At 34.4% G+C, this 15,244-nt stretch overlaps 1 protein-coding gene across 2 annotated transcripts; it reads right to left on the bottom strand.

Moving 5' to 3' along the window:
- Positions 1-246: 246 nt before the first annotated feature.
- On the bottom strand, positions 247-13,252 carry LOC128022641 (melanocyte protein PMEL-like). Of its 2 annotated transcripts, none has more exons than XM_052610382.1 (12): positions 13,131-13,252; positions 8,816-8,911; positions 8,505-8,651; positions 8,020-8,160; positions 7,244-7,405; positions 6,701-7,021; positions 6,047-6,586; positions 5,772-5,948; positions 1,296-1,398; positions 919-1,127; positions 723-810; positions 247-588 (listed from the first exon to the last, which is right to left on the bottom strand). In XM_052610382.1, exons 1-12 carry the CDS (start codon positions 13,198-13,200, stop codon positions 450-452), a joined length of 2,193 nt encoding a protein of 730 aa, XP_052466342.1. In that variant the 5' UTR covers positions 13,201-13,252; the 3' UTR covers positions 247-449. The 2 variants fall into 2 exon arrangements, with proteins under 2 accessions (XP_052466342.1, XP_052466343.1); XM_052610383.1 differs by having other exon boundaries at positions 6,047-6,583.
- Between the last annotated feature and the right edge of the window lie 1,992 nt (positions 13,253-15,244).

The raw sequence follows: 15,244 nt of genomic DNA, 5'->3' as shown, positions 1-15,244 counted from the left end.
TTACATTATAATTAACCAAAGGTGTTCCCAGCCACAATCCCTATTATCCATATAACTGATAGTTAAGGGGTGAGTGCTGTGAATAATTTAAGTAAACTATTTGGTTTGTCACTATTTTGCACTATATTTTTAATAGATAAAATTACAACTCTATATTTCTTGACTGACACTTATGGATATAACAAATACTGAAGGGGAATAAGTCAGATGATTGCAACCCAAGAAAAGCTAAACATGAACAGGAAATATGTGCAACTTTTTTTTATGACGACACACAAATACACTGTAATTATTCAGTAACTGCCACATACAATAAAACATCGTTTAGATAATGTGAGGCATACAGGGGCATAACAATACAATGACGCCCTCATTGTTCATATTTAATTCTCTTATTGAGAGATTTTACAGAGTTTGCAATATGACTTAAAGCAGAAGTGGACAGCTTTTCACACCACTCGCCCAAGTAGTAGTGGGCGGCTCTCTGCAGTGGACCTCCGGCTCAGAAGGTTCCACAGCATTAAAGGCACTGAGCTGAAACTGTTGCTTGTATTATCTTCTCTCATTACATGGTATTCCTTCAACCGCCTGGATAAAAAAAAAAAATACAAATAGAGGGTTACTTTAATGTACTTAAACTTTGTTAACATTTAACTAGACAGCATACAATAACATATACTTAATATTTATTTTGATGAAACCCACGTGTATTGGTGCCTTACTTGTATGAAAAAGCAATGGCCCCCAAAGCACAAATAAAAACAAGGACTCCCAGTGTTGCTCCAGCTGTGTTCCTTGCTGAATTTGTGTCTAGTTTTAACAAGATAAATTGTGAAGCTGTGAGCTTATAGGGTGTGTTCAGACAAAAAATAAAAACATTTTATTATTTTAGATATGCTTTGAATTTATAATACTTGCCTATAGCCACACTGAGCTTTGCACTGGTTACAGCCAAGCTGACATCATTGGTCAGAGACACGTTGATACAGAAGGTGCCCGAGTTGTTGAAAAATTGTCGCAGCACCATCTGACACTCAGAGTTTGGAGTCACAGCATTACACTGTAGGTCCTGAACAGGGCTTGTGCAGTCTGCATCGGATATCACGGTGCACACTTGATTGGGCAGGCTGGCAAGTAAATATAAAAAAAATATTCAATAAAAATAACTTTGGTAATTCTTGTTCAACCACAGTCATCATTATTACCAATGTAAGATTATTATAAAACAGCTACAGCTAAGAACAGTAAGGACTATATACAGTCTATAAAATAAATCAAATCAAAGGAATATTTACCTTCCCTGACATGTGACTGTAAGATCTACAGCATTCTGCTCCAGCTCTGTGGCCAGAATCACCACATTATTCACCTCCACAATCTCAACACTCTCTATCCCCTCTGAAGTCAGAAAACATATATGTAGAGAATATTAAACACATGAAGACAGGCACTGATGCCATTTTTCTCAGAACTAGTACATATTTTTACATATAAATATATAATATAAAATTATAAAAGACATAAAAGACATATAGCACAGTAATAAGGCAGCAACATATGATAAATGGGACATAACATGAAAGTGTGGCACATTACAGTGTAGCACAAAGTGCTTATGCGCATCTCGTGCACAGAATGGCATGCTTGAATATGGAGTCACTGTCTACATATAAAAGTTCAAAGGAAATAAATATTTATGCATAGTTTATTGTGTGATAGAGTCTCTCCTTTTAACAGTTTAAAACAGTTTTAGTAACAGCACTGAACTCCAGCAAGATAAAGGCCTTTTATGCAAAACCATTGATATTTATCTACAAATCAAGTATAGTGATAGAAACACTGGATCATCTTGGAGAGAGTTTTATCATCTTGACTGTCATAACTGAACACAATATTATAAACCTAGAATTAAATGCAAAGAGACAAGGTAGTCTATATTTGTATTCAAAAAGATGCTACAAACAATACAAAGCTCCACAAATACTCTCCTGCAGGGTCTACTTCATTCATACTCAATGCCAGATGGCGCTCTAATGCAGAAAGTCCAAAATGTACTCTTAGAAGTAATAACTAATAACATTCCAGACAAGAAATCCCGAATATGGACAGAGGCATCCAGCTATTGCTGTAGCTCAGCTGAATAAAAAGCAGAAACATTCTTACTGATGAAATGTGAATATAATGAACACACCCAGGTAATAAATACAGTATGTGAATAGTGCAGTGCTAGTTGACAGCATTTATTACACTATAGCACTATTCTGCCTTATTCTGTGATAACAATGGGGAACATGTTTGTAGAATATAAAGCATTAATATTGTAATTAGGGAATGAATGGGTATACTGCTCTACATTAGGAAAAATATATATTATAGAATACACATTTCCATGAAGTTTTTATCATGTAGCAATAACTGCTACTGAAAACTATTAATAGTAGTATTAATAGTAATTACAGTAATATATATTATTGCATGAATAATAAACCAATGTTAAAATTATCCACCCCTAACCTATAGTAAAGTATTTAAAAACAAATTATGCATTAAATATGTCCATTCCCCCCCAAACAGAGAAAACATCTTTCACAAGAATATACATGTCTGCCTTTTTTAAACTTCATAGTGTATATAATACACTTGAGTTGTATTTAGGTATTATAATAGCACAATTCTTAATTCTTAAGTAGATGTGATCTGCTTACAGGTATCATTTAGACATCATAATATAAAAATGAAAGTGACATACAGCCAAGTATGGTGACCCATACTCAGACTTTGTGCTCTGCATTTAACTCACCCAAGGTGCCCACACACAGCAGTGAACACACACACACACACACTGTGAACACACACCCAGAGCAGTGGGGAGCCATTTATGCTGCGGCCCCTGGGGAGCAGTTGGGGTGCCTTGCTCAAGGGCACCTCAGTCGTGGTATTGAGGATGGAGAAAGTGCTGTGCATTCACTACCCCCACCTACAATTCCTGCCAGCCCGAGACTCGAACTTCTAACCTTTGGATTACAAGTCCAAATCTCTAACCATTAGGCCATGACTTTCCCAATGTTTGTGAAAGCAGTATTGGCTTCTTACCATAAATTTTGGTAGGTCAGATTCTGGGATGCATCATAGACTCAATTACTAACCTATGATTAACTGGTAGCCTAAGTTTTACATTTAAAAGACAAATGCAGAATACTTATGACAGAAGTTTAGTGTCCAGACTGAGGGTGGTTCACTCTAACCTTGATGGCCAGACTCTACATACATAAAATATTATCTTGGAATGCACACTGTAATGTAGTACTTACTGGGGTGGTTTCCCAGACAGTATTTAAACTAAGTCTGGAGTAGGCTTAGAATTATTTAGAATAGTTAATCATGCCTTTGAAAATTTGCTTTTTTGAAACAATTCTGATTAAATACAGTGTAAAAAAATTATATTTGTACAATAATACTACTATTATATATAATATATATATATATATACACACACACACAAATTTAATTACATAAATCTAACTTTCTCTAACACACATTGGCCACCATTATTTGTACCACTAGAAATAATTATGAGTAAAATCTCTGAAGATTTAGATTTACATTTATATTTACATTTGTTAGCACACCACTAGGAACATGAAATTAACCAGCCATGATTTCCTGTTTCAGATCAGTATAAATCTGAGGAAAACCACTCAGTTTGGTTCACTAGGCTAGGCTACATAATCATGGGGAAGACTGCTGATCTGACAGTTGTCCAGAAAACAATCATGGACACCCTTCACAAGGAGGGTAAGCCACAAACATTCAATGCCAAATAAGCTGGCTGTTCACAGAGGCTGTATACAAGCATGTTAACAGAAAGTTGAGTGGAATGAAAAAGTGTGGAAGAAAAAGATGCACAACCAACCGAGAGAACTGCAGCCTTATGAGAGAAAATTGTGATGATTTTGGCTTACATAAAAAGACACCAATTCACTATCTCAACAAATTAGAATACTTCATAATACCAATAAATAATAATAAAAAAATCTCTATGGGGTTCAGGTCTGGTGAGTTTGCTGGCCAGTCAAACACACCAACACCTTGGTAATTTAACCAACTTTTGATGCTTTTGTCAGTGTGGGCAGGTGCCAAATCCTGCTGAAAAATGAAATCAGCATCTTCAAAAAGCTAGTCAGCAGAAAGAAGCAGAAAGTGCTCCAAAATTTCTTGGTAAACGTGTGCAGTCCTTTGGTTTTCAAAAAACACAATGGACCAACACCAGCAGATGACATTGCACCCCAAATTATCACTGACTGTGACTATTCATGCACCCCCAAAATACCCTTAGACCTCAGAGGGTTAAAATCCTAGTGAGCTGCTTGTTGTCTACATACAGTAGGTGGACAACCAAAATGCTGTGCACTGCCACCAAGTCAGCAAGTGTTAAACTTTATGACAGAATATTTGTTTTCGGTAGCAAACAAATGCCCAAAGTAGACAATAAAAGTACAAATTCCAAGCTTTCTATAGATATATCTCTCATGTCTTTTCGTTGAGTAGTCACTGAGTTACAGTTCATTTTAATGATGCGTTTCTACATGAAGATCACCGCAGACCAAGGCTGCAGACAGTGCATCGTTTCTCATCTTTAATTTATAAATGCACAAAGTTTTGTTGTTATTATGTCTGTATACAAATAAAGGTAGACCCTTTACAGATTCAATTGATATATTGCTCTTATCTTTACGATCAAAACTGAAAGTGTAATTTAAGTTATTTTTGGGTTATCAGGAGAAAATGCCTCATCACACTTATATGCGTGAATCGAATCCAGAGGGTTAATGCATAAGTTTCACAATTAATGAGTTGAATTACTGAAATAAATTAACTTTTCCATGACATTCTAATTACTGCTGTATCTTTAATGTTGTTGGCCTACATTTCTGCCTAGGGGACATCTTGTTCATACAGATCAAAGATTCTAGCAAATACTAACGGTTAAAAATTCAAAAGCTGATTGTCTCTAGTAGAAATCTTATAATGGTCCTTGTTTGGATCTTTCATCAGGACAGTGATCTAAAATGACCATCACAATCAACACAAAAATTGTTAATGTTTAAAAAGTTATGCTGATGATACTCATCTAAATATATCAGTGAGACCATATGATACTTCTTATTTATTTAAGCTAACAGAGTGTGTTAAAATGTTGGATGACCAATAATTTTCTCCTATTAATTTCGGATAAGACAGAGATATTACTTATTGGACCAAAAAACAGTACACCGAATCTAGTAGACTACACTTTGCAACTAGACGGATGTACTGTTATTTCCTCTACAGTCAAAAATCTGGGTGTTATATTAAACAGCAACTTGTCTTTTGAAAACCATATTTCCCATCTTACAAAAACAGCATTCTTCCATCTTAGAAACATTGCCAAGCTACGAAATATATGACCTGTTTCTGATGCAGAAAAGCTAGTTCATGCATACATGACCAAATTTGGACAAGTGATGGCGCTAGTAGGTTTGAGTAAGAGACTAAAAATTTGATGTGGTTAATATACAGACTGTCCTCAGTCTTTGTGCCAAATTTCACAACTTTTTACTATACGGTTCAATTGACGGCCATAGAAGACGAAAAAGATGAAGAAGACGAAGAAAATCTTTCTTTTTCTTTTTGCTTCTCTTTAAAAACAATGATGCACAAAAGATCAATATTCAGGTCTAGTATTATTGTTTAAATGTATATGTGTATAAAATAATTAATAAAATACTCACGGACTACTGTAAGAGTTGTAGAGAAGGAGCCATAGCGATAAATCATACAATTTTCTTCTGCTGGCATTTCTGGTGCTTGCCGCTTTGCAATGACTAGAGCAGCCTGGGTTGCTTCAGTTCCTGCCACCAGTTCAGCTTCTAATTCACTCACTGTTGCCAAAGGTATGCTAGTTATGCCTGCAATTTAAGCACCAATGCAAATACATTAAATATATGATACAATTAACTGGTTTTTAATTTTTGAATTTATGGATGTCTATGTAAATTTTTTTCACCACTGTTGGCTTCGGTTGCCATGTTGACTCCAGCAGCAACTTCATTAACTGCTTCAATGTTTTCTGCTACAGGTATAACAGATGCTATGACATCTATGACCACTGCCTCAGGTGTGTTAATGATTATTGCATCTCCAGTCAGTGCCACACTTTCTATAAGTGTCTGAACAGAGGTTGTTTCAACTACAGCAGCAGGAGGTTCTGTGAGATCTGTGGCCGCCAGATTGATTATAATCTCGCCTCCTTCTGGGACTGTGCCAGCTGCAGGAACATCTGTCGCAGGTCCAGCCTCAACAGGTGTAGGCATGGCTAAAATAACTACAGCAGTATTGTCATCATCTGCCACAGCAGTGTCTTCAGCAGCAGTGGGTACCTCCTGAACAGTATTATCTAATTCTGCCACTGCATCAGTTGCTGACACTGCCAAGTCACTGGCAACTACAGTGAGATCAGGTGCAACTCCTTCCTCTGCCATGGGAACAATTTCAACCGATTGAGGAGAAACAGTCAGCACAACATTTCCCACTGCTGTTGTTTCTTCTGTCAAAGAGAAGGCACTGACTGATAAATAGCTCTTCAAAAAACTCTTTGAACTGAGAATTATCTTTTAAATTCCATGAAACATGAGCTTTAAATACAATATGAAAATTCTACCTGTCAAAAGAACAGAGGGTACACCAGTGGCTGCTGGAGTTGGATTGAGCTGACAACCAGTTGAGATAGCTGCCATCAAAACCACCTGTGGCCTGAAGGAACCAGTTGTAAGGTATGTGTGGGTAACAGTGGTTTCCCGAGAAATCAGAGCTCCACTATTGTCACCAAAATCCCAGTTGAAGGTGGTGTCTGACCCAATGAGATATTGGCTAGGGTCATGCAAATTAATGCTGAAGGACACAGCTCTGTTCTGGATAAAGCTTTGGTCACCCTGATTGATGTCACCAACCTGAGATATCATCACTGCAAAAGGAATCTGGTCTAGAGAAGAAGAGGAAGTTTAATTAGATTCTTGTAGGAATATACAGTACACAGTAAACGACAACATTGGTTTACTCTCCAGTTACATTGATTACTCTCCAATTCAGCTCAACGTAAGTTAAACAAAAGAGGCTTAATGTTTTTTTTTTTTTAAAGAAATTATGATGAGTTGACAAGGGATAAGGGATATCTAGACATATGTGCAGTTATCAAACTACTCACCAGTGATGGAGAACTGGGTAGATGCATAACCAAGGGGAACAAATTTGTCTTTTCCACGGCAGTGATAAACCACCAAATCCATGGTGTAAGAACCAAGAGGCATATTATCTGTTTCAATTGTCAGTTGAGAGGAGGGACCATCGGCCACCTGCCAATATTTTCCTGAAAGAGAGAAACAATGCAAGAGTAACTAAAATTCAGCAACCAGTTGCCCTAACCATCACCCTAACATCAAGCTACACCTAAAATAAAAAAAATAAAAAATGTAAAATAAATAGTTAATGATCTGTAAATAATGTATTTTGCATTGTATAATACTTTATGCATGCCTTATGATATTATTATTAGATAATGTAACCCTGTTGGTACAGTGTTTGATATAAAAATAACCCTTGTCATCAACAAGGCTCCAGTCATTTCATTTTTATTGAATTTATCTTCCTTTGATATAGAATGTTCAGTTCACTTTTACTCCATGTGGCTCGATTTATCCTTTCTCTAGTCTCAAATTACGAATCATTGGGGGCAAGTTGCGCCAAGAGACCACTTTTTTCTTTTTTTTTTGGAAAGCCATATTCCGAAAGCAGTTTATTTTAGATTAAAAGATGTTATTCCCAAGGATGCACTACAGTACCATATTAAATATGTAAATATTTAAGTTGGACCCATTACTGTCATGTTCACACATTAAACACAAAGTAAAAACTGACTCAATTTACCCCGCTCTAACCTATATTAGACTAAGAATAATTCAACAGGTTCAAACTTGCTCTTACCCCATGTTTTCCATACATAGACAAAGCGAGGCTTTTTGTTGGAGATCTTAGGGAATGGTGTCCTGTCAGGAAAGACACCTGTCCATTTTTGAGGGATATTGGAATCAGCGTATACAGTCTGGCCCATATTATATGATGTTCCTAAAAGACACACACACACACACACACACACAAATACATATATATATATATATATATATATATATATATATATATATATATATATATATATATATATATATATATATATAAATTCTTTTATTTGCCGATATTAACATTCAAATTCATAACATATTTAATAATAATGCTTATTTCAGGGAAAAACAAGTGACGCATACATAAAAAAATATTAAAACAAAATATAAATAATGTATAAAAGCTTATTTTTATTTTTTATATATTACACATTTTTGATTGATGGTAGTGCAAAAATAAAAACATATATATTGCAAATGTATTGTATTATGGAAGTGTATATAACTAACCATTAATTGTACAGTTTCGTGCCCACACCACCTGTCCATCAGGAAGGACTGTCTGGTTCTGAGGGAAGTGAACATCAATGTTGAAAGTGGCTTTGGCTCCTGTCAGTGTAGGAGAATCACTTCTGACTTCAAATGTCAACTCTCCACCTATGGCAAAAAAGTATTTCCCCATTAAAAAAAAAAACAATAAAAAAGATCAAGGTACAGATATGCAAAGTGACTTGGACAGGTGCAAAATCAAAAAAAAATACATCAAATAATAATAATTTAAATGTAAAAGTGTCCATGAATGCTTGTATGTGCTCAAATACCTTTCCAACAGTCTCTGTATCTAGGATCTCCATCCCTCCAAACTGGATACATTTGTGAGTTCCATGAACGATAATGTGCAAAGCGTGTTCTGGATTCTACAAGAAAGATGAAAAGAGCATTTGTGAAAGAGAATTAAAATAAGTTTTCAGTAATGAGAAATTAATAAAGTCAGCTTTTCTTAAAATTTCACATGTCTTCTTTAAAACCCCATCTACGGGAAATTATCGATATCATCATTTTTCAAACAGCCAACAGGCCCAGTTATTAGAAATCTTTAGATGTGTAAAATTCATATTTATCTTGATTTAATTCCCTTGCTTCAACACTATAATCAACCCTACCTAATATCTATTATTAATATATATGACTACATGAGATGAAAGATTAATGGTATAATACATATATATACAGTGGGGATCGAAAGTTTGGGCACCCTTTGCAGGTTCTGTGAAAATGCGAGTAATTTTCAAAAAATAAGAGAGATCATACTAAATGCATGTTATTTTTCATTTAGTACTGTCCTGAGTAAGATATTGTACATAAAAGATATTAAAATGTAGTCCACAAGACAAAATAAATGCTGAAATTATTAAAATAACCCCACTCAAAAGTTTGGGAACCCTTGGTTCTTAATACTGTGTTCTGTTACCTGATGATCCTCGACTGTCTTTCTGTTTTGTGATGGTTGTGCATGAGTCCCTTGTTTGTTCTGAACAGTTAAACTGAGCAGCGTTCTTCAGAAAAATCTTTAAGGTCCTGCAGATTCTTCAGTTTTCCAGCATCTTTGTATATTTGAACCCTTTCCAGCAGTGACTGTATGATTTTGAGATACACCTTATCACACTGAGGACATTTGAGGGACTCAAACAAAACTATTTAAAAAGATTCAAACATTCACTGATGCTCCAGAAGGAAACAAGATGCATTAAGAGCTGGGGGGGGGGGGGGGGGGGTGAACACAATGAAGATGGCCAAATTTTTCTTATCTTGTTGAAATATATATTTTTTTCCATTTAGTTCTGCCCTTCGTAAGCAACAGAAGATACTTGTATGTTTCCCGGTACACAAATTAAGTAAAATTTACCTTGATCTTCAAATTCCAAAAGTTTTCACCCCCCAGCTCTTAATGCATCTTGTTTCCTTCTGGAGCATCAGTGAATGTTTGAATCTTTTTAAATAGTTGTGTTTGAGTCCCTCAAACATCCTCAGTCTGATAAGATGCATCTCAAAATCATACAGTCACTGCTGGAAAGTGTTCAAATATGCAAAGATGCTGGAAAACTGAAGAATCTGCAGGACCTTAAAGGTTTTTCTGAAGAACGCTGCTCAGTTTAACTGTTCAGAACAAACAAGGGACTCATGCACAACCATCACAAAACAGAAAGACAGTCGAGGATCATCATGTAACAGCACACAGTATTAAGAACCAAGGGTTCCCAAACTTTTGAGTGGGGTTATTTTAATAATTTCAGCATTTTTTTTGTCTTGTGGACTAAATGTTAATATATTTTATGTACAATATCCTACTCAGGACAGTACTGAATAAAAAATAACATGCATTTAGTATGATCTCTCTTATTTTTTGAAAATTACTCAAAAAATTACTATATTTTCACAGATTCTGCAAGGGGTGCCCAAACGTTCGATCCCCACTGTATATATATATATATATATATATATATATATATATATATATATATATATATATATATATATATATATATATATATATATACATATATATATATATACACACAGTCATACCCACAAATATTGGCACCCTTGGCAAATATGATCAAATAAGGCTGTGAAAATTAATCTGCATTGTTAATCCTTTTGATGTTTTATTTGAAAAATTCACAAAAATGTATCCTTTCATTGGATAATAAGAATTTAAAATGGGGGGAAATATCATAATGAAATAAATGTTTTTCTCTAATACACATTGTCCACAATTAAGGTCACACTTTTATTGAATTATTTTTTAAACCTCCATTTGCCAGTTTAACAGCTCAAAACTGTCTCCTATAATGCCTGATGAGGTTAGAGAACACCTGACAAGAGATCAGAGACCATTCCTTCATCCAGAATCACTCCAGACCCTTCAGATTCCCAGCTTCTCCTCTTCAGTTCACTCCTCTCCTTTTCTGTAGGGTTCAGGTCAGAGGACTGGAATGGCTATAGCAGAAACTTGGTTTTAAGCTCAGTGACCCATTTCTGTGTTGTTTTTGAGGTTTGTGTTTGGATTATTGTACGGTTGAATGATCCAAACATGGCCCATTATAAGATTTCTAACAGAGTCAGTCACTTTTTGATTTTTTATCTGTTGGTATTTGATCGAATCCATGATGCCATGTATCTTAACAAGATGTCCAGGACCTCCAGCAGAAATATAGGCCCACAACATCAAAAATACAGCTGTATATTTCATTGTATACATGGGTTACTTTTTATCCCTGTTTTCACCAAACCCATCTTGAGTGTTTACTGCTAAAAAGCTAATTTTTAGTTTCATCTGATCATAGAAGCCAGTCCCATTTGAAGTTCCAGTTGTGTCTGATAATTGAATATGCTTTAGTTTGTTTTTGGATGAGCTAGGAGAACTTTTCTTGAAACCCTCCCAAACAACATGTGTTGATGTAGGTTCTGTTTGACAATTTTTTTTTTAAAGTTTTTCTGAACCAGAAACTCAACTATTTTCTGCAATTCTCCAGCTGATCCTTGGAGAGTCTTTAGCCACTCAAACTGACCTCCTCACCATGCATTAGAATGATATAGACACACGACCTCTTCCAGGCAGTTTTCTACCATTTTCTGTTGATTGGCAATTCTTAATTATTGTCCTGATGGTGGAAATGGGAATTGTCACTGCTCTAGCTCTTTTCTTAAAGCCACTTCACCAATTTGTGAAGCTCAATCATCTTTTGCTGCACATCAGAAATATATTCTTTGGTTTTTCTGATTGTGATGGATGATTAAGGGCATTTGGGCTTTGTTTTCCCTCCGCTTTATATTTCTGTGAAACAGAAAGCAATGGCTGTATAATTTCATGTTTATAATCATGCTGGAGTGCTCAAAATTGTGAATATGAATGGGAATATACTTCAGAGATATTTTACTCATAAGAATTTCTAGGGGTGCCAATAATTGTGTCCAACGAGTATTTGAGAAAAACATTAATTTCATAATGATATTTCCCCTCCGTTTTAAATTCTTATTATCCAATGAAAGGATACATTCTTGTGAATGTTTTAAATAAAAAATCAAAAGGATTAACAATGCAGATGAATTTTCACAGCCTTTTTTGATCATATTTGCCAAGGGTGCCAATATTTGTGGGCATGACTGTATATATATATAGACTCTAAATTATATATATATAGTATAATAAATATTTAATGTAATTTCATAAGGTAGTTGAAGTAATAGGGTAGTTCAGTTGCTAGAGGTTGGCTTAAGTTTACAAGTGAACAAAAAGAAAAGGTCTACAATGAAAAAAAGCAAGAGAATGTGAGGGTTGGCAAACAGAGTCACACGACCTCCACAATCCCACTTAATCCTTTTCATGTGACTTTCAGCTGAGGGTACCACTGTAATCCCCACTGCTGGAATGAATCAAGCTCCCACATAGTTCTTACATAGTCAAACTTTCATTCATATTTTTTTTTAATCTGATTGCAATTTAGAAGCAATTATATGTGGTTTATTTTTAAATTTTAAGATGCATTAAATTCACATTTTATTAATTTGGCAAATATTTTTTATTCAAAGCTATACATTTCCAGGAAATCAAAGGTGTTCTTTAACATTTGACATCATGCACCAAACATTATTCAAAATAAAATCACAGGCCAATTATCCTTGAATAGTTAGCCTTATTCCTCTTAATAATAGCATTAATCATCCTGGCCATACAACTACTAGTTCTAATATCAAAGTTTGCCAAGATTGCTCATTAATAAAAGGATACATTGGAGGGCAGTAGTATAAAGTTTTAAAGGTTGTTCAACTGCTTATCTACATCTCTTCAAGTTGGACTGCCTTGTGGTTATTCATTGGAATAAAATTTGTAATAAATTTAGCTGTTTAAAATATTGGTATTTAAAATAATGCAACTGTTTTTTTCAGCTGTGGGATTAATCCAAATATTCTAAAAGAAGATATACATTTTTACAAATCTTAATTATTTACTTATTTACTGAGAGGTATTTCTTTAATGTATCTATTTTTGTATTTAAAATATTAATATTACTATTAATTAATAATTATATACTTTTTCTGTATATAAAGTATATAAAGTACAGAAATACTCACGTGAAACTGCTACTGATGAGAATGTAAGAATTAGAAAGACAAGAGCCGTCCACATCATTAGGGTATGCATGACTACAACAACACTACAGTCACTGATCCAGCTTTTCTTTGAGACCCATGAGGCGTCTTGCTTCAATACCAGCACCCCAAACCAAACCCCCAGTGTATTACCTCATAGATGTGCATGACAGGTTCCTCCCACACCCTGAAGTAATCCTATACAGGGTTGCAGTTTAGGAATGTTTTACGAATAAATTGTTACAATGCATCACTGTTAGGCACCATCTCTTGCAAGAAAAAAACTGCTTTTTTGGGTGGGTGGGGGGGGGGATTACCTGGTAGCCTAAGTGTGCACACTATTCTATTATGGGGGATGATACACTGAAAAATTAACTAATACAATTCAAAATCTTAAAAGTATGTTGGGATCACATTGTGAAAAGATCTCAATAAGAAGAATACAAAAGCTTTCCCAAAAACATTATATGTGCCACTGATTTCATGCAAGCCATCATAAACAAGGGGAGACCAAAAAAGGGTAAAATAATAATAATAATAATAATTTTCAGCGTAATTATATTCTCAAACACAAATTAACCAAGGAATTACTTCATAAGAACATAATTTTAGAAAAGCCCAGTCAGAGCCCAGACCCAAATAAACAATTTAAATACATAAATTGAAACCTTTTGGATTTACATGAAGAGGGCATAAAGATCTTCAGAAGATCCCCCAGACAATGTGACCAATCTGAAGCTCTTTAAAAAGGAAAAGCAGTAAAAAAAAAAAAAAAAAAAAAAAAAATGCTGTCTGCTTTATTAAACAAAATGTTTTTGTTCTACGAAGGGGTATGCTTGTGCAACCACAATATTTTAAGTCTTTGATTTTTCTTTTGTTTTCCTTGGATTCGTTTAGTCTCTTCAGTCAACATCACTATCAAGTTTTACATAAAAAAAATTTATTCATAATAATGGATCTGTAAATTTGTATCCTGTCTCTCCAGTTCCTCATCTTGTGATCACATGTGGATCCTGTGAGAATAAGTGTCTATTCATTATCTACAAATTAGAACAAGAAAGAGGGAGATATTCTTTCAGCTTTTCTGTCTGAGAATCATGCTTATTGGGTCATATCTGTTAATATGACCCAGAGCTGCAGTGAAGGAGAGTCACAAGATGAGAGTATAAGCACAGTCCAGTCAATGATGTTCTTTCATCATTGTTCTTTCTCCTAATGTCTTTACCTTCATGTATTTTATTTTCTCATTCTTAGAATTATTGGGTTGATATTAGTGTTACAGTAACAATCTATGTATTGTTATTCCATAGAGGTGTCTTATCAAGGGAAGCTCTGATTTTAATTGAGTTAGAAATTTGATTGCAGTTAAATGTAATAACTTTGCTGTAGAAATATAAAAGATATAAGAAGTGATCATGTCTGGTTCGATATCAGATGTTGGGATTTGATATTCTGTAATTCCCAGCATGAGTGCTTCTTCACCAGCAGTACTGTATAGTATGCTACAATAATTCAAGTCTTTTAGACAATTAATTAGTTTTATGACTTATTCCTGGGAACTGGGAACATTACCTGTGCAAATGGTTACAACATGTTAAAATGTCAGTTATGGAAAACTATTTGAATTTTGTCTTAATTTGCCATTTTGAATAAAAAACACCACTATTTGTGTTAAAATATATATATTATGGCCTTCCGTTCAGGAAATTATTAAATATATGAAATTAAATTCTGAATATATGGAATTAAAGCTTGAATATATGGAAAGAAAGTCTGAATATATTGAGTGAAACTCGAATCTATGGAAGGAAACTTGAATATTTGGAATAAAAGTCTGAATATATTGAGTGAAACTAGAATATATGGAATGAAATTTTGAATATACTGAATGAAACTTGAAATTTATTTAATTAAACTTAGTACTTAATGAAAAATAACACAGCTAATTATATTGTTAATAGAGCAATAGCTTGAATGACTTTCAATGCTTTGCCTTAATTTTTCCAATACTTTGTTGAACTACAAAATTTTGGCAATAGCATATTCCGAACAATACAAATAATTTGGTGTACACATCCTGATTTCCATAATGTTAG

Source organism: Carassius gibelio, chromosome A11 (assembly GCF_023724105.1).
Source record: "Carassius gibelio isolate Cgi1373 ecotype wild population from Czech Republic chromosome A11, carGib1.2-hapl.c, whole genome shotgun sequence".
Taxonomy (NCBI): Eukaryota; Metazoa; Chordata; class Actinopteri; order Cypriniformes; family Cyprinidae; genus Carassius; species Carassius gibelio.
Note: the sequence above shows the minus strand (reverse complement) of the source record. Positions and strands in the feature narration are given on the sequence as shown.